The sequence below is a fragment of the Eleutherodactylus coqui genome, chromosome 1 (genome assembly GCF_035609145.1).
Source record: "Eleutherodactylus coqui strain aEleCoq1 chromosome 1, aEleCoq1.hap1, whole genome shotgun sequence".
In the NCBI taxonomy this organism is placed as follows: domain Eukaryota; kingdom Metazoa; phylum Chordata; class Amphibia; order Anura; family Eleutherodactylidae; genus Eleutherodactylus; species Eleutherodactylus coqui.
In genome coordinates, this window is record NC_089837.1 from 243,327,159 (window position 1) to 243,347,960 (window position 20,802).

At 42.5% G+C, this 20,802-nt stretch overlaps 1 protein-coding gene across 1 annotated transcript in view; it reads right to left on the bottom strand.

Moving 5' to 3' along the window:
- Nucleotides 1-1,032: 1,032 nt before the first annotated feature.
- Nucleotides 1,033-20,802, bottom strand: part of SEC63 (SEC63 homolog, protein translocation regulator) — a 67,174-nt gene continuing 47,404 nt past the window's right edge. Inside the window, exons 17-21 of the mRNA XM_066607421.1 lie at nt 14,160-14,309; nt 12,844-12,945; nt 3,473-3,571; nt 2,106-2,210; nt 1,033-1,451 (exon numbers count right to left, since the gene is read on the bottom strand). Of these exons, the coding sequence (XP_066463518.1) occupies nt 1,311-1,451; nt 2,106-2,210; nt 3,473-3,571; nt 12,844-12,945; nt 14,160-14,309 (597 nt within the window). The 3' untranslated portion in view covers nt 1,033-1,310. The remainder of the gene's footprint in view (nt 1,452-2,105; nt 2,211-3,472; nt 3,572-12,843; nt 12,946-14,159; nt 14,310-20,802) is intronic.

Genomic DNA, 20,802 nt, shown 5'->3' on the forward strand with positions numbered 1-20,802 from the left:
GATTGGAGAATGGGTAAAAAGTGGAGGAAAGTGATTTGCCACACATTCCAAATCTTACTATTACACAAACCATAAAAATCCCTGACATAACCTCACCCTGTTATTTTCACATTCTGCTATAATAGCGGAGAATCACCCATTTCTATATTATGAAAGACCCACCTGGGAGAAACAGGTATACTATACAGGACCACTAAGTATGTGAAATGCTATTTACAGTATAATAGCAATTATTCAGAAATTTACAATTTTTCTCCACCATTATTTATTTGTGGGGGAAGGGGGTGGAAGTACACATTACAAATGCAAAACAGTCATCAATGGTGTAATAGTTTACTGAGCAATACACAGTTATGTGCATGTAGCCCCTATTTTCATTCTCAACTTTGCAGGAGCCAAGTGAGCCTACACAGAAAGAACTGCACAGATATTCCATATGTGGATACCACAGCATCAAGACAAGGTGGAGCTTGGCACTGTTCTGAAAACTATAGATGGCTGGTAATGTCTAGTCTTCGTTCAGTCACAGAGCACATCACTACTTATCCCAATATTAAGACTTTTCAGAAATGATTTCATAGCCTCTCAAATGTATATTTTACAAAAAAAGGCATCTTTGCATAAAAACCACATACTACAACTTGTGGTCCCATGATTTGCAGAGCCATTCCTTTACCAAATGCATGTTTGCATTGATAGGCTAGTGGTAATAATGACAATTACTACTTGTTTGAAAGAAGGGAAGATTTGTATTGTATAGAGAATTGCATTATATATTAAATTCACTGTATGATTAAAATTTGGAGGAATGTCTCAACTAAAAAAGATGAAGTAAAACCACATGATACAATATTGAAAATGTGGAAATTACGGAAAGTGGAAGGAAAGTTGTATAGTTAAGCAATACCTGGCCGTGAAAAAACAAACGTAATCAAAATCCTGGTATTGAGTTCTCGCTGAGTGTGGTAGACATTGTATTGAGATACGTCAGTAGCTGGCAAAGATGAGCACTTTGTGAAATGAAGACAATCATTTTATTAAAAAAATCTTTATTTTTTTCCTAGAGATGGAGTAAATGCTTCACTCTGCACCTGTTGACTTTAGCAAATCACAAGGCCTTTGCACATGGCAAGGGCTTGTGTGACCCTCAAAAGCAACCAACACAAAACACTCAGAATTATGAAGAGTAGCTTTAAAAAAATCAACTTCCTCAAAAAACGTCTACACTGTGGGTCTGGCGAATGGAATAGCTCCGATATCAGATAGACGACCATGTGCAAAACTTTTTAAGTCCATTTATATAATTTAACTTAATCATCTTCCTCTTCTTCCTCCTCCTCTTCATAGCTTTCTTCAAAGCCCTCACTATCTCCTTGGTCTTCATCGCCTTCCATGGTAGTGTCCCACTGTGGGTGGTTTTCAGGTATTGGTTTAGCTTCATGAACTTCCAACTAGAAAAGCAAATTGAAAATATGGCATTTTCACTATAATAAGGTTGAGTAGGTAGAAGTGTATGTCATGCTTTACATAGTTCTCAAATCCAATATCTGCATCATAATTATGACATGTCCTGGCTAGTTATCCAGTAGTTTTCCAATGGCAATCCACAACACCATGATTTATTATGCCTTGGTCGGTTAAAGCAGTTACTCTATGATCCATCCCTGAAATTGAATTTCTACTTAATATTTGTCTTGTGCTGAAGATACCATGCAGTTGATTATTAAATGCATATAGGGCCAAAGATACCCGATTGGTGAAAATAATCTAATGGGTATGCAAGCTACCTGACTCTCCCCTGATGGCAGATGTTAGGGCAAAGAAGGATTGGCATGTTTAATTTCTAAATGCTCCATTTTCTGTTTATGTGGGAGATAAGCGGCTACCAGAGGAGTCTGGCAACAATTTATTGCCCTCTTCCCAACAAAAACACAAGAGTGGATGATTATGTGGAAATTTGAAAGAATAGCTGTTCGATGAATGAATGTTTGGCTGACAACTATCTAGGGTGTGTGGGAAGCCCTACAGGCTAACTATTGTTCATTGTACATAATATGCACAATTGCTTATACATGGTAAACAGTTAAAAAAAAAAAAAATCTTACCTTCAATGGTTTAATCTGATCCAAACCCATATATGAATCAGACCTTAAAAACACGGTGTATTGATAATTTCCTGGTTTACTTGGTGCTGGAAATTTTAGCTCGACCTTAATAACAAAGAAATGTTTAAGGTAAGTAAGATTTAAAAAAATTAAAGATAGTGTCTCAGGAACACTAATGTAAATACATATATTCATAATACTCAAAGGATGAAGCCTGCAATACATTCAGCGGTTACCTTTCTTTACATTCATTTTTGCTAAAGCATGACGTTTGTGGTGTGCAACGTCTTATAAAAAATGTAAGTCTGTATATGGCCATCAGTCTTTTACTTGTATTGAATAAAAGGAATGTCACCAACTTTATACTGCCCTCCGCAAGGGCAGAATAAGGTAGTGATACACATGCCCATTAAAGTGATAGGTCTTATGCATTTGTGAACTAGTTTGTCAGAAACTGCCATTTCATGAGTAGCAGTACATAAAGGACTACAGGAAGTAGCCTTCAATATTTATGAGTTGTAGGCTAGCCTCACCTACCCCACTCCCCAACCAGTGATTGACAGCTGTCTCTATGTACAGTGATAGACAGCTAGCAATCACTGGCTGGAGGGTGGGGTGGGCAGGGCTAGCCTGCAGCTCATGAATATCAAGGACTACTTAAGGTCCTCTGTGTGTGCTGCTACTAATAAAATGTAAGTTTCTGACAAACTACTTTACAAATTTATAATTCAGATATACAAATGCAATTACAGTGCCTGTCACACCGCCTTATGCTGCCCTTAGAGAGAAAAGAATATAGGTGGGGACAGGTTCCCCTTAGAGCATATTGTACCTTCCCTGAGGGATAAAAAGTTCACAGTGCTGTTAGATTGTTACATATCCTTTTCAAGTCTTTCCTATGTACTCCCCAGAGGTACACATATCACATGTTGGGAGCCTACACCTTAGGCCTTATGTCCACGGGGAAAATCAGGACCGCTACGGGCACATCCGCCGGGCCGAAGCAAGAAGATCTGGCCGGGAAGAAGAGAAGATCTGCCCGGTCCGCTGCGAGTAAGTTATTCTTATTTTAGGTCTCCCGCGGATCCGGACGGCTTCCATAGGCTTCAAAAGACGCCTGCGGGAGACCCGCACGAAAATGGAGCAGGTCTGGATTTTTTCATGCTCCATATTTTTTTTAATTCACTTTTATTGACCATCTGCGGGTATTTATCTACCTCTGGGTGGTCAATGCATCCCTATGGGGTGCGGATCCGCGGGCAGGCGGGCGGAAGAGTTAAAATCCGCTGCGGATTTTAATTCTTCTTTTCCCCGTGGACATGAGGCCTTAACATCTACTTTACCATCATAACCATCATTGACCTCACCTCTTCTTGATCCTTAAGTGTACACACATGATAGGGCATAGATATTAGTGTTTGATCCTTTCTGTCTGCAATGTAAATCCACCACCATTCTTGCTTTTCCTGCAAGAGTAAACACACATGTAAAATATCCAGGAAATCAAAATCAGCTTTTTCTTAATTAAATGTGAGATAGGTTTCCTTTAATTCACAAGGCAATCTTGTAAGGGTCACCGGATTAATGCTGCATGAACCATGGACATAGGACAGGTATGCACAGTGCCCCCGTATAGGTGTTATTTCGAAAAGCTGCAGTCTTTCAGAACAAACACACTTATACCCCTTAGTGACAGCCCTATCGTAAAACTAGCGGCGCTATCTCCCTCCATACAGCGCGGGCGTCAGCTGTTTATTACAGCTGACACCCGCGGGCAATAGCTGCGCTCGGCCGATCGCGGCTATTAACCCTTTAAATGCCCCGAACGCTGTTCGGGGGTCCCGCACACGGCCCCCCCGCGGTGAGATCGGGGGAGCCGTGCAGGTGTCATGGCAGCCGGGGGCCTAATGAATGGCCCCAGGGCTGCCTTAGCAGACTGCCTATCAAGCCATCCACACAGGATGGCTTGACAGACTGCCTGTAAAAAAGCAGTATGACGTAATGCTATAGCATTACGTCATACTGCAGGAGCGATCAAAGCATCGCATGTTAAAGTCTCCCAGGGGGACTTCAAAGTACTGTAAAAAAAAAAAAATCAATAAAGTTTTTTTAATTGTTAAAAAAAAAAAAAAAGTTATAAAAAGTTTAAATCACCCCCCTTTTGCCATATCCATTATTAAAAAATCAAAATCATAAAATAAAAATATATATTTGGTATCGCTGCGTCCGTAAAAGTCCGATCTATCAAAGTAGTGCATTATTTTTCCTGCACGGTGAACGTCGTCTGAAAAAAAAATAAAGAACGCCAGAAATACACTTTTTTTAGTTACCCTGTCTCCCAGAAAAAACGCAATAAAAAGCGATCAAAAAGTCGTATGTATTCCAAATTGATACTATCGGAAACTACAGGACAACCCGTAAAAAATGAGCCCTTGCTCAACTACGTCGACGAAAAAATAAAAAAGGTATTGCGTGCACAAAATGACCGCAGAAAATAATTGGAAAAAATTAAATATCTTTAAAAAAAATTTAAGTACTACAGCAAAAAAATACTATACAAGTTTGGTATCGTAGTAATCGTACTGACCCATAGAATAAAAATATCAGGTCGTTTTTGTTGCAATTTGTGTGCTGTAGAAACAGGACGCACTGAAAGATGGTGGAACGTCGTTTTTTTTCCATTTCTCTCCGCTAAGAATTTTTTAAAAGTTTTTTAGTAAATTATATGGTACAATAAATAGTGCCATTGAAAAATACAACTCATCCCGCAAAAAACAAACCCACATACAGCGACGCCGATGGACAAATTAAGGAGCTACGATTTTTTAAAAGGGAGTAGGAAAAAACAAAAATGGAAAAAAGCAAAAAAGCTCCGTCACTAAGGGGTTAAAGTTTGACTCAGAATGCAGCGCATTCGCCGGACTGAAGAAAGAAGATCCAGCCGCAATGGAGGAGAGTCCCGCAGCATCTGGACAGGTGAGTAAAGTGTCATTCTTGGCCTCATGGCTGCGGGATTCCACACTTGCCTGTGGACGTGAGGCCTAAGTCAGTATTTCCAGACGGCATTCAAGCATAGTGCTTTAGTACACAAAGCTTCACTAGAACACTGCGTCCTAATCAAGGCACCTAAAAAATACTTATACAAGTATATATTTTCTATATACTGAAAACACGTTATGAATTCAAAGTTTTCCAGTTCCTCTGAAAAAACAAACAGGTTTGATAGAAAAGATTTTAGACAGAGGAAACAGCAAATGTTTTAACCCCTTGAGTGGCACGCCCGGAAAAGTTCCGTGACGAGCTCCACTGCTCATAGCAACATAGCCCGGAAGATTTCCGGGCTATGTATCACTATGGGAGCTGCAGAGCACAATGCCACAAGCTGTGACAGTGTGCTCTGCCTGCACAGACCCACAGAGCAGTGCAAGGGCTTTGAAAAACCAGCAGAAGATATTGCCGGCATATCGGCAATGTCCTGCTTTGTTTACAGGTTGCCATAGAGACCATCGGCTTGTCAGAAGCAAGCCGATGGTCTCTGTGGCAGGGAGAGCTTGGTGCTTGGCTGTCAGAGGACAGCTAGGTACTAGCTCTTACAGCAGAGATCAGAGAAAACCTCCGATCTCTGCTGTGTTAACCCTTTACATGCTGCAGTCTATGTGACTGCAGCATGTAAAGGGCTGTCACTGCAGCATGTAAAGGGCTGTCACCATCGGACCCCTGGAATGTGATCAGGGGTCCTGATGGGTCCCTGTGGAAGTCCCCTAAAGGGACAAAAAAATACAAAAAATTATTAAAAAAATTTAAAAAAAAAAAGTTAAAAAATTATTAAAAAAATAAAAAAAACACTTGTCTCCCTTTACTTTGTAAAAAAATCAAAAATACAATCACACGTGGTATCCATGTGCGTCGTAATGACCCAGAGAAGGAAGTTAATACATTATTTAACCCCTTAATGACATGGCCCCTTTTTTCTTTTTTCCCCATTTCTTTTTTTTTCCTCCCCCCTGTTTAAAAAATCACAACTTGTCCCGCAAAAAACAAGCCCTTATATGGCCATGTCAATGGAAAAATGAAAAAGTTATGGCTCTTGAGACGCAACTGCAAAACTAGTTGAAATTCAATGATTAGACCATTTTAAAAAACCTGCCCTGGTGGGCACGACAGGGTGGTAGGAAACCTGCCACTCAAGGGGTTAATTCAGCCCGTTTTACTCAAATGAGGACTATAAGTATTTGCCATACCATGAAAAAAGGACAACACACTTTTCAATTTCAATCACTTCAAATCACTGATGAATAATTAGTTGTTCCCTAGGATAGACTTTAATAAATTCGTTGGAAATAAACTCTTTAATAAAAGACAATGTTGATATCAAATACTGGATCAGTATTAATAGTGACCCCCACAGCGGCCTCCGCAGTAATAGTGACCCCCACAGCGGCCTCCGCAGTAATAGTGACCCCCACAGCGGCCTCCGCAGTAATAGTGACCCCCACAGCGGCCTCCGCAGTAATAGTGACCCCCACAGCGGCCTCCGCAGTAATAGTGACCCCCACAGCGGCCTCCGCAGTAATAGTGACCCCCACAGCGGCCTCCGCAGTAATAGTGACCCCCACAGCGGCCTCCGCAGTAATAGTGACCCCCACAGCGGCCTCCGCAGTAATAGTGACCCCCACAGCGGCCTCCGCAGTAATAGTGACCCCCACAGCGGCCTCCGCAGTAATAGTGACCCCCACAGCGGCCTCCGCAGTAATAGTGACCCCCACAGCGGCCTCCGCAGTAATAGTGACCCCCACAGCGGCCTCCGCAGTAATAGTGACCCCCACAGCGGCCTCCGCAGTAATAGTGACCCCCACAGCGGCCTCCGCAGTAATAGTGACCCCCACAGCGGCCTCCGCAGTAATAGTGACCCCCACAGCGGCCTCCGCAGTAATAGTGACCCCCACAGCGGCCTCCGCAGTAATAGTGACCCCCACAGCGGCCTCCGCAGTAATAGTGACCCCCACAGCGGCCTCCGCAGTAATAGTGACCCCCACAGCGGCCTCCGCAGTAATAGTGACCCCCACAGCGGCCTCCGCAGTAATAGTGACCCCCACAGCGGCCTCCGCAGTAATAGTGACCCCCACAGCGGCCTCCGCAGTAATGCTAGTACTACTGGAGCCGATATTGGGGACACTATTACTAATAGCATCCGCTATATCAGCTCCAGTAGTAATAACACCCACGAGACCCATATACTTACGCTCTCCTCGTCGAAGCGCTGCTGCTCCTATGCTCTGCGCTGATCCCAGGTGCACACTGTGAAGTCAATGTACGTCTGCACCCCTCCTTCCCTCTGCTCTCAGGGAACCAAGGAGGAGACATCAGGGCGGGTAGATTCCGGGTGCACAATGACATCACAGTGTGCACTCGAGATCAGCACCACTGAGTGAATACTGGCAGGGCAGCCGCGGCACCTCTGCTGGTATTCACTACCGTGGTGAGCAGCTGCTGGCGCGTGTGCCAGCAGGGAGGGCTCTCTGCGTGTCGCCTCTGGCACGCGTGCCACAGGTTCGCCACCACTGGTATAGAGGGACAGCACGAGCGACCCATTGTAGAAAAATACATAGAAATGTACATTGGGTGCTGGAAAAGTATGGATAGAACAAAAACCTGACCTTTCAGGGAACCAAGGCTCAAGCCTATATCCAGACGCTTCTGTAGGAAGGACAGGAGATGGGATAAAGTAAAAAAAAAACAAAAAAACAATAGGGTGGAGGTTGTGGTGTTCACACTATAGAAATTTTTCCAAACACGATGATAAACCTGAGAGGAGGAAGGTTTTCAAGGCTTCAATAAGGTTTGAATGACAGGTTCCGTAAATCCAAGGGCCCTCAAGACCGCAGCTTCAACTGCCACACCGTTAAAGGCGACAAACTTGGGTGGAAGAGGAGTCCCTGTAAGAGAAGATCTTCTCAAAGAGGGAAGTTCCATGGAGTTGACAAGCAGATCGACAAGATCCACGTACCACAACTGGCAGGGCCAATCTAGGGTGATGAGAATCACTTTAATCTTCTTGAGATGTCCTGGGATTAGTGGAAAAGGAAAAAAGACGTACAGGAGCAGGAAATCCGTTCGTGGGATTACGAGTGCATCCACTGCTCGATTTTGTGGATTCTGAGACCTGGCCACAAAGATTGGCAAGCTTGTAATTAAATTCTGGATGAAATCAGGTCAATGTCTGGTTGGCCCCACTTTTAACAAGGTGCTTGAAAGACTAGGGGCTGCAGTTCTCATTCTCCTGGGTCGACTGTCTCTCTGCCGAGGAATTCAGCTATCCAGTTGTCTACTCCTGGTATGTGGACTGCAGAGAGCATTGGAAGGTGATCTTCGGTCCAGGTCAAGATATTCGCTGCTTCTGCCATGACCTTCATGCTACAGGTTCCGCCTTAATGACTTATGTACGCGATGGCTGTCAAGTTATCAGTTTGGATCTGAACTGGGCGACCTGTCAGCTGGGGTGCAAAGTGATAAAACAACAAGAGAATAGCCCGAAGTTCACCTTGTATCAAACAGGAATGCATACCATCGATAAACAAGTGCCTTGTGTCACGAGATTTTGCAGGAGTACCCCTCCAGCCAAAGAAGCTGGCATCTGTGGTAAGTACCTGCCATTGGAAGGTCAGAAAGAAGCATTGTAGATGGATCTGTGGAGAGTCCAGCCACAAACTAAGAGTGCGCTTTGTTTGCATGGGTATTAAGATCTTCCGATCGAGAGAGTTCTCGGATTTGTCCCACTTCGAAAGAACGGTGGAGTGTGAAATTAGCCAAACTGAATCGCCTCAAAAAGGAGGAGACCATCAATACCAGCATTCTTATGCAGTGATGAATGGACACAAGATTCTGAATTTGCAGAGAGTGTATATGCTTTTGGAAAAATAGTTTCTTTGTTGGCAGTAGTACACGACCTTGAGCCATTTTGAAGGAAAGATCCAGAAAGTCCAGAGGCTGTAACGGTGAACGACTTGGGCTGGTTGATGATCCATCCAAACCTGGACAGGGTGTCCAGAGTGATATGGAGATTTTCCAGGTTAGTCGACCTGATCAGAGCTTTTATCATGTAGTTATCGAGTGGAGGAGAGCTGTTACTGACGCCAAAATCTTTGTAAAGACTTGGGAAGCCATGGTCAACCCGAATTTAAGAGCAGTGAGTTGAAATCGGTGATGTGCTCCACAGATGGGAATGTGATGTCAATGGATGACAGAAACTCATTCGTTTACATGGATGCAATGACAAATCTCAGCGACTCCATGTGGAAATATTGGACTTTTATGTACAGATTCAACTTCTTCAGGTTAAGAACGGGTCTGCCATCCTTCTTTACCATGAATAGATTGGAATAGAACATTGCGCAGAACATTGAGGAGTAATTAAAATAATGCCTTGTGAAGATAGGTTGTGTATCGCCCAAGGAAAGGTGCTGGCCTTGGAACTCAGGAACTAAAGAAGAGATCCGGAGGCTGTGCAGAAAATTCTATGCGTACAGCAAAGAAATGACTTCCGAAACACAGGCATCTGAGATGTGGGTGAGCCAAGTCTCCCTGAATACGGAAGGTTGTCTCTCAATCCTGTGTGATTTGAATGGGGACACCCTTCATGTGGAAGATTAATGGAAGAGGACTTTGAGGGCTGTGGCCATGGACACCAGGAGGGTCTTTATTTATCGTACGGCCTTCGTTTTTGTTCTTCTGATGCCTTTCTACTATCCAAGCTCCGGCGACTTGTACAGTGAAAGAAGCAAAAGTTATTTTCTTCTGTAGAGCTCTCATGTGTCTACATCTGTTCTGTGGCAAGTTGAAACTTTTCCCACCGGTGGCATCAGAGATTATCTCATCCAGTTAGGCTCCAAAAAGTCTTGAGCCGACAAAAGGAAGGCTTGTTAAAGACCTTTCAGGGGAGGCAGCTGCATCACAGGATTTTAGCCACAGGGTGCAGTATGTGGCTAATGAAGCTGACGAGGTGCGAGCTAAAAGCCTGGACCTGGCTTATCTGATGCGCAATGTCTACCAATTCTTCCGTAGTAGAACTGGAAAGAATATATTTGCATAGTTGCATGGCCCATTCAGTAGTGGCCTTGTTGAACCAAGTTAAGGCAAAAACTGGCCTGAGCGCTGCGCCCATTGCCTTAAAGGAGGTTTAGGCTACAGTGTCAAGTGGCAAATGATTTTTAAGCCAAATCCCACATCTAAGCAAGATGATTCAACTTTGACCACTGGTCTGTGGCCTTTGTTTATCGCCTGAAGAATGTAATATCTGTGGCATGATATATACATCAGTGGGTATATCAGACACGGATGTATTTAGTGAGTTGTAAATACAGGGTTTGTATGGCCTTTTGTGACAAGTGTTGGCCTTGGTGGGATTTATGCCCTACTTTTTTTCTGACTGGTCCCTCATATTATTAAACCCAAAAAGGTTGTGCTTGATTTTAAATCAGTTAGAAAATGTTACATTTTCTGAGATTTAACTACTTGTTCATAAACAGTTAAGCCTTCTGTGAATTCATTTGATTAACAAATAAGATACAATATGCAGGATGGAGAAGTTAGCATCTTGGACAAGCAGACAACATGCTAACTTTGATTGTATTGGGAAACCTTGGTGGACTTTCCAGTTCTCCAGAAATCCTGAGTACAACACATCTAAATCCCTTGTATGGCATAACTATCTTTAATTCTATTTTTAGTTTTGTGCTCTTCACTTTGCCTCATTAACGACATACCTAAAACCTGTTAATCTTACTGGTCTGTCCATACATGCAACTTTAGGATTTACAATTTTGTAAACTATGTAAATTGTTCTGATTTATTTTAATAGTCACACTGACAAGAAAACTTGACTGTATATCGTCAACAAGGTATTCCTCTGTTGCATGCCCTGGACTCATACTTTGTACTGCTGTTTACTTTCTTTTACCTACTGTCTGTACACTGATTGTTTTATATATTTCTATTAATAAAAAAAAGCTCCAAAGAAAAAAAATTAAAGATGTATAAGTGGGGTGAAGTAGAAAAAAAAATGCAATTGTGCCTTTCTCTAAATGGAAAACAGTCATGACCAGAGTTCTTTTCGATTGTGGCCGGGTGTCAGCCAAGACAGCTGACGACACACACCACACACAGATCGCACTTGGCTCCACACTTACCCCACACACATCTGACATTTACATTGTGAAAGGGTCAAAATTAAAGTGGTGTTCACTTATCAGTTAAACTACATTGAGGTTATCGAACGGATATAAGTACATCTCATGTACATTTATGTATCCATATTGCATATTCATGTATCTTATAGCTTGATTTTCTTCACACACGATTAGAAAACAATCCTTGAGAAGAGATGTTCAGTACAACAAACAATAGAGAGAATGTCAAAATATCTAGAAGCACAAATACAAGGACATCTGCTTAGAAGAATTCATTATTTTTAGAAATTGCATTTTTTTCTACTGCTGACCTTTATTTTGTGAAGTGAGGTAAAATGCCTGAAGCAGTGATGTGCTTTCAAACCATTAATTGATTACTTTCACACTTGCAGCCACAGTTTCTCAGGGATTATTTGGACGGGCGTATATTGGTTGTGTTTCCACGCCCGGCCGATATACGCTGCCCCTCTCTGCAAGGGGAGAAGGTGGGACGGGAGCTAGTTCACTGTGTGCCCCCTCTCCGACCCTCACCACTGTTTGCAGTGAATAAGCCCTCAGTCTGCAGGAATTTCGATATAGTATCAGGGTACGTTCACATATGACGGAAATGCTGCAGATCTTCTATAGCGAAAATATCCACTGCAAAATCCGCAGTGTTTCAGCAGCAAAACCTTTGGTGCAAACTTTGACTGGGTTTCAGCCTGCATTGCTGCTCCTCTCACCATACTAAGCCCTCACTGGTGCGCATTTTGACTCCACTTTTGATGCAGAAATGCTGCAGATTTTTCTGCTGTGTAAGATCCGCAGCATTTCCGCTACATGTGACCATATCCTTAGGCGTTAATTTCCTAAAGATCTTTGATTTTTTGGGGCGGATAAATTTCTGTAGGAGACAAGCTTGTCTGAAGAGATGGGGCTTAACAATCTATGTCCTACTGCAGACAGGGCAGAGGGTGAAACTCCTTCTGCAGCCTGTTGCCTTACAGCCAAACAGGGCCATGAGAAGTGGGAAATGGCTGATCTACTAAAATATGCATCTTTTAGATATTTTGAGGTTTTGATTGCAATAGGAGACAAACTATTAAAAGTAAAGGAGTTGCCAGGATTGTTATTTCTCTTGTGTCCTTTTCTACATTCAGTGTTCCTTTAAGAGAAGTTAAGTCCTTGCAACAAGCTTAGCACCACAGGTTAGACTTTAGAAACCTCTGCAATAATAGCTTCCGTTGGCCAGATATTTAGCTGAAAGGAAATTATGTGTTAGTTATTTAAAAGAAAGGCTACCCAAGTAATACATAGCCAGGTCAAGACCAGCCAAGTGAGAAACGCGGTTTGTTGCAGCTCTCTGCTTTGGTTAATAGAGGGACTTTCTATTACCAAAATGCCAAGTGCTATCCTATCCCTATATGGGAAACCAATTCAATATCAACATGTAACATTCTCGATAAAGCGTGTCAAAGATAGACGCATGGAAGTTTGATGACAGATTTTCATTACGGGCTATTGTTTAAGATAAGAAAAGCGGACCACAATTTAAAGAAACACGTGTACATTACCTCTGGGAAATATAAACTATATACAGGATGTGTTACTTTAGATTTGGTTTCTAGTAGAGCTCGATCTTTACGCTGAATACTTTGTTGCAGTTCTTGCCACTCCTATAACAGAAAAAAAAGCACATTTGGAGATTAAAGGGGGCTGTCCAGGAATGTGAAAAGGGGCTGTGCAGCCTGTGAAAAGCTCATCCTAGGATGACTGGATACATCTCTAGATGGATGAGCATGGAAACTTTTAACATTGCTTAGTTTCGGCTAAACAATATGACCAGATTGGTTAAAATCCATCGTGTCTGGCCTATGTATCCCCCCCAACCCCAAGGCAGGTGACTGGACAGGCTGTTCCCATAGACCAAAGACTGCTTGGGGACGCAATTAAAACGGAAGGCATCCACCAACATAAACCACATGTACATAAAACGGGCATGAATTTATTTAGAAAGCCAAATACAATCTACATGTGATGTATTACAATTTGGTGACATGAAGCAGATATTCGCATCTAGTTTTTTTTGATTATATATGTCAACTTATAGTATATAAAAGAGGGAAATTTACTTGTGCAAAAATTTTGTAGCTTTCCTTCCTCCTGCGCTGGCTCTGGCATTTTTTCAAAAAGTGTGGGGCTTGTCAGGAGGTGATGTGGCTACCCCAGACCGGCAGATGTATGTATAATTTACACGACACACTGGTGTAAACTCTGCCTGAATGCTACACCTAGATGGGTACAGGCATACATTTTAGTGAAGGTGCACGATAGTTTCGTGGATTCGCTGAATACATGAAAAGGTGTGCGTCTCTTAATATATTCAGCGGACCATGTGCCAGGGAAAAAAAAAATCATACCAAGCCCAGCAAAGGAAATGCAGGGCTTAATAAATTTCCCCCCAAAGTTATGTCTGTTAAAAGACAGGGCATAATTATTAGATTGTCTAAAGGGAAACCATCTTTACTGCTAATGGCAACCAATCACAGCACACATTTTTTAAGAGTACTGTGAAAATTAAAACTGAACTTCGATTAGCTGCTATGAGCAACAAAGACCGTTTTTCTTTTAAACAGTCTCATAAATCAGCCCATATGTTGAACAGTTGTGGTGGAGGTGAAGGTCTTGTACTGGGAGATCTCAGGCTTCGCTCTTTTGGGAGATCTGCCAATCAAGTGCTCTAAAATAGAGCAGAGACTATTGAAATTGCTTTTTTCCCACAGTGTAAATCTATTGGACTTCTAAGACCAGCACCAAAATGGACATGGCTCTGAGCCTCATTGGGAAAGGTTGTGTGTTCCCATTTACACAAAGACCAAAGAAATCTTACAGCTTCGTCATCTTTGCCGTGCTTGTCATCGTTCTCTCTGTCAGAATCTTTGTCACTCCCATCACTCTGGGAATCCCTATTAGTATCTTCATCTTCAGAATCACTACCTTTGTCGGAGACATCATCATCTTCCTCCTTTGATGCAACATCCTAATGAAAATATCAATAGATTGCACAATTATATTGAATTAATTAGATTTTTGCAGCTTTACGAATGAATAAGAGTTTCTTACACAAAGAGACATTTTCCTAGGAAAAAAAAAAAAAGATAAAATGTAATAATAGAAATGACTGAATGCATCAACTACATTAACAATCCTCATTACTTTAGGAATACTATATATCCATTTTTTACGTGATTTGCCTACAAATTAAAATGCAGTGATTCATTCAGAGAATAGATTATTAGAATTATCTATTAATTCTACATTAACATGGCGCTAGCACATTCTAAAGCACCGCACGCAGATTGCATTCTTCTACACAACCTCTGCACTAGTGGGACACTAGTAGGTGCGGGTTTCATCGCAAATTCCTGTGCGTTAAAAGAGGGTGAATTCCGCAGCAGAGGTGGCGACATAGAATTCAAATCTGCGACATGTAAATTATGCTGCAAGTCCGTTTCCGCACGGGTTTTGGGAGGGTTATTTCCGTAGCAAGTGGATGAGGTTTTCAAAATAACCACTTTGCTGCCATTGTAAATTCCATGGCAATTCTGCTTTGTGTGAACCCAGACTTAGCGATCACTCACAACAGCCTATTTTTGACCAGTGTTACGCACATATTTTTCACGGGAGTAATAAGGATCGTAGAATTGACATTACATGGGGGTATTCAAACCTGCGTTTTTCACAAGCGTGAAATGCATTGCAGCATGCTCTATTTTGGTGCTTGATACCCCCATTTTGGTCTATGGGTGCATAAAATACACAGTGAACACATGTGAATATGAGTAACAAATACGCATACGCCTGTGTGAGTGAGCCCTAACAGTATCCCCATTTTAAAATATAACTTTTTAAAATGCTGGTAAAGTTTCAATTTCGCTACTGCCTTAAGGCTAGACATAATGGATTGGTGCAAACGTGGCTGTGATGTGTCCGAAACGTCTGCATACGGCTTCTTACACTGATTAACTGGCTGCAGTATTTTGCTAGAAAATAATCATCTCACCTAAAACTGCACAGGTATTACAAATCAGCCACATGGTTTTGCAAGCAAAATCATGTCAAAATCATGTGACAACCTAATCTATTTAAAATCCACAGTGGCTGCATGCTGACAGGTGTCATCCATGTTGCGACTGCATCGCTGCTGCTCAGTGTCTCCCTCTACCTTAAAACAGCAATATAATTAAATAATATTCTGACTGCTGCAAGCTACTACTTGTGGCAGTCTGGAAGTTTACTGCGTACAGATTTATTAATGTGACATTTATTAAAATTAATTCAAACACTTGTTTTTTAATTTCTGCTCCAGTTCAGTTTAAAAAAAAAAACAAAAACAAAAAAAAATGTGACTGAAACCACTGCTGTGTAGCCCTGCCGGTCTCCAAGGCTACAGAATACAAGCACTATTGTACTCCTGCAATATTACGCCTTTTTATCATACTCTTGTTTCTTGACTTTTTTTTTTTTAATTAATTCTTTATTTTCAAAAGTTACAAATTTTATAGGGAACAAAAACAAGACCAGTCCAGACGCAGTAAAGAGAACAGACCTAGGACAATAACACAACACATGGGCACAACGCATGGTAGTCCGCCAACGTAGACAAATAAGCATATCATGTCCTCAGATAGGTACCGGAGACACAACCACCCACAAGACTAAAGCCCACAGGATAGCCGTGCATGACGCATAAAGTCACTGAGAACATTAACTACAATGGGTCAAGAAGGAAAAAGCAGAATAGGGGGATCAATGCTATTAATGTCAGCATACTCCTGGGAATTTTAAAAGTCCATGGGATCCATCAGACAGCAACGTTTCGACCTCATGCAAAAAGTCTCTCTCAAACATAAGGTTGAAACGTTGCCGTTTGTTGTTGGAGGAATAAAGATGCATCATATTTGATGTTTGTTTGCACCACGTATGCTGCCCATTAGTATGTTCTATTGGATGGGAAGTTGGATCCAGGGCCAGGATCCTATATCTGGATGTGAATCAAGCCGCTTCCCTGGATTACAGCATTAGGTCTGTGCTGCTAAGGCTATATTTTATATTGGAGTCCATGGGATCCAAACAGTAAAGCAAGCATCAGACCCACCATGCAACAAGGTGGTAAGATTCTTCATTTTCTAAATATCCTCCACCTTGTGAAGCCAGTGGGTCGGGGAAGGAGAAAGAGCGGACTTCCAGAGAGCTGGTATACACGACCTAGCAGCATTGACGAAAGTTCAAAAAACGTGCAAGAGTAATACGGTTGTAAATTTGGGAATTTGCAAATGTAAAACTTTGCAAATAATGCGGTGAACCCCTTCCCAAAAGCCAGAAACTTTCGAACACCCCCAGAAAATATTTAAGAGGGAACCCTCATGCTGGCAACAACGCCAACATAATGAGGATAGCTGAAAGAATGAAAAATAGGCACTGTATCAACAATGAAAATGTGTCTTCTGGAGAAAGGCAACCTGTTGCTGTAGAGAAGACGAACGAGAAATTAGTCCCTTTGTAGTAAGCAAAGAGAAAGTAAGAGCATCCATATTAAGGGCCCTGTCGGCTGGGGGGGGGGGGGGGGGGGGATGCAGGTAAGGGTGGAGTAAGACAGTGAGAGAAAGACGAGAAGATCAGAAGGCAGAAGATACAGAAGAGATAGGTACCAGTAGCATCAGGCCCTGATTCAGTGCTCTGAGCTGTAACTGGCTAATCCAGAGACAGCATTTCAACAAGAACACTTATAAATCTCACCAAGACTAATCCTGAATGACCTGAAAGAACTTATCCAGCCAAATCAGCTGCCGTCAGACATGTGGGGAAGTGGGAGAACCTAGGCCTAAAGCGATCCCTGGGTGCGATGCTAAACTAATATAGGCAGATGAAAATTGACAAGTGTATATGATACACACAACCTAGAAACAAGTAGTAAAACCTGTCAGCCAATCTAAAATATTGAAAATTTATAATAAGGTTAAAGCACATTCTGAAAAAACTATGTGAGAGAAGCGTCTAGGACATCCAGGAGCTACACATTATGAAAAATAAGACGGGAATACACAAAAAAAAGCCCTAAGCTGCTAGAACCTCAAGATGGACAACCCATATAGTTACTTAGTGTAAACAAGAGTATCCAGATGAGCACATAATCCCACAAAGACACCAGAAGAGGATAGAGAGGAACACCGCAGCCATTAATGAAAAAGGATACAGACTACCATTCTTCAACGAAGCTAGAAGACGACCTGGGGAAACTCCTGTCAGAATTCTGGTCAAGAGAGGACCCTACTAAAAATGGCAGTATGAGTGGAATAGAGTTCGGCAGTTATAATAGTCACCGGGATACCTCAAGGCTTGATGTTATTTTGATGGCCTCCATTTTTTTGGCCATCCACTTTTAATAACCTATTAAAAGCACGTTGTGAGGTAAAATTTTGCTCCACAGTAGTTAAATGTTAATCTAGTAAGGTGTGGACAATTACTGAGACAGACCACAGCTCGGCCTTAAAGGTCACCAAAACCCTTTCTTGTCGCAACTCCACACACTGTATGATGGATTCCAGGTCTCTTCTTGTGGGGAGCTCACTTAGGAAAGTGCATAAATTCTCACAGTTCGGGTGGTCCCAATGCCCATCTGATGCAGGAAAGTTAGCATTGGAGAAAGAGAAGGAACTCTGGGAGAACAGGGTCCTGGCACCCTTGGAGTATATAGTGATGATGATAGTAGCATGGGTGCACACTGAGAAGGAGCAACAGTCAATGCTGAGGGAGAGGAGTTCTTAATGTTTGTACCTTCTGGAGAATATGGTCAGGTCCTGAGCATACTTTCCTGCTCTGTTCTCAGTAGTGCTGGCCACTCCTTAGCTAAGGCAAAAGGGGAGAGATTTTTTTCCTTACGATTGCTGCACGAGGTCCCCTGGGAATCCCTCAGTCAAAGAGACCAAAGCAGCAGGAGAAGCCTGCTATAGCTGCTCATATCTGGTGCTGGTGAATGGGAGAGCTTCCAGTGCTGTAGCTGCAGCACAGATAGGAGCGCACAGTGGGGAAGACTGTTGCAAGTGCCGCAGCGGCACAATGGAGTGCAGGAACGTGGAGATGCAGGTCTCCCCAGCTGCTGAGGTAAGTCCCCCTCATTCCAATCTTTTCCCCATGTTATCTTTGCATGTGGGACACTGATGAGAATTACTCAAGTGGGATATCAGCAGTAATAGCAGTGCCCGGGGCCAGAGCCTTGAGAGGCAGTGTCCTCACGGTTCCATGTTCAGGCAATGCCCCCATTCCTTGCCATGCTAAGAAATGTACATTACCAAGAAGTAGTGAACAGATAGAATGAATTATATGACTGCAAAAGGAAACTATGTAGAAGATTTGCTTGTAATTGGTAACCAAGCAAACAAGTAAATCAGAATAGAAGCTATAGACACAAAATAGCAGGAAAGTTTTAAACAAGACTATTCATAAATATATTTATTTATTTTCCTTCTTAAGACCCTTTCTAGCAATAAAAGAAATGGTTAGAACCAAGTTGTAGTGTTTTACATAAAAATACTATAAACGGCAGTTCAAAAAGTGGAAATATGCTCCAAGTCTGACACTACCATGACTTAAAAATGCTTTCTAGTACTAAAATATAAGGGATAAAACCTGGTATCAAATTACAGCCCTGAATCTTCGCTTTCAAATGATACCAGATTCTAGGTGCAAAATCTAAGAATGCGGCACCTGTTTGCAGCAAAGAGCAGTATGAAAAGTTAAACACACAAGCAGGAAGAAAAAGGTGGGTGGCAGAAGGAAAGCTGCCAGTGACACCAGGAAAAAAGGTGTCATCTATCCCCTGGTACAGCCTTCACGAATTCAAACTCGTATCACCCCTGATAAAAGATAAAAATAAAGAATGTGCTTTCTTAAGGTCCTCTAACACGGGATGAGCGGGCGGGCAAACAATGCCTGATACTTGTCCCAGTGAAGCTGGCATTACTCACAGTGCTGCCAGAATGGAGGTGTAAGGGACCAGAGAGGGTGCCCCCCTCCCCCCCCCCCCTCTCCAATCACAGTAAACAGAGTTGTTCAAAAATGAATGCCTGCTGTTTACATGGAATGGCATCTTGTTCAATTTTCTGCATGCAGAGACTGAACGACAGAACAATTCTCATCCAGTCACTGCATGCATTTACACGGGACGATTATTGTTCAAATTAATCGTTGGAATCGTAACAATTCTGAACGATAATTGTCCTGTGTAAGGGCCTTTATTATTACATTTATGCCTCATGTCCACGGGCAAATTATGAATTAGGATCCGCAGCGGATCACCCGCATGCGGATCCGCATCCCATAGGGATGCACTGACCACCCGCGGTAGATAAATACCCGCGGATGGTCAATAAAAGTGATTTTTTTAAAAATGGAGCATGAAAAAAAAATGGACCATGCTCCATTTTCGTGTGGGTCTCCTACGCCGACGGCTCCCGCAGGCTTCTATTGAAGCCTATGGAAGCCGTCCGGATCCGCGGGGGACCAAAATCGGAATATACTCACCTGCTCTGGATCTTCCCTTCTTCGCAGCTACATCTTCTCTCCGTCGCGGCCGGATCTTTTTTTCTTCGGGCCGGCGCATGCGCGCGGCACGCAACCGACGTGCCGTGCGCATCCGCCGAGCCGAAGAAAGAAGATCCGGCCGCGACAAAGAGAAGAAGAAGCCGCGGCAAAGGGAAGATCCGGAGCGGGCGAGAGGTGAGTTAATTATTTTAAGCGCTCATGTCCGCGGGGCAGGAGGGACCCGCTACGGATTCCCCCTGGAGAATCCGTAGCGGGCCTGATTTTCCCTGTGGTCATGAGGCCTAAGGGCTCAATCACATGGGTGTAAATGCATTCTGTATTATGCACATTTTTTTTTACATGTGTGACATGGAGTATATAGAACCCATTGATAGCAATGGGTTCTTGTACATTTACAAATTTTTCCCACTTTTCTTGGTCACGTGAAAAAATATACAGTATGTCCTATTTTGGTGAATATTACACATATTTAAGTGCGCAACAAAAACCCCACAGAAGAGCCAAAATACGCAGGGGCTAGGTGATTTTTGGTTTATGAATATGTCGCGTGTTCACGGACAGAAATACGCCCGTATGAATGAGTCCTTTTGGTACTTTTACATGAGCGTTTCTCCCCTGCAAAACAGAGGCAGAGCTACACCGATTGCAGCTGGCACCTGACCTTCTAACAGTTCAGTGGCTATGGCATTTCCAGGTTCTGGCTACAATCAGCATTTCAACTAGAACAATATGGGAAGGGAAGTGAAAGGCCAAGTAAAATATACAGCTTGGTAATACATTTGAGAACCTCACTATTAGAGGTGGAAAGAAAGAAAAAAAAACAAAAAATTCAGAAGTAGAGGAGCAAGAGACACCGATCACAAACTAAAATGTTTTTATACAAATGCACAGAGCATGGAAAACAAACAAGGAGAATTGGAGCTCCTAAC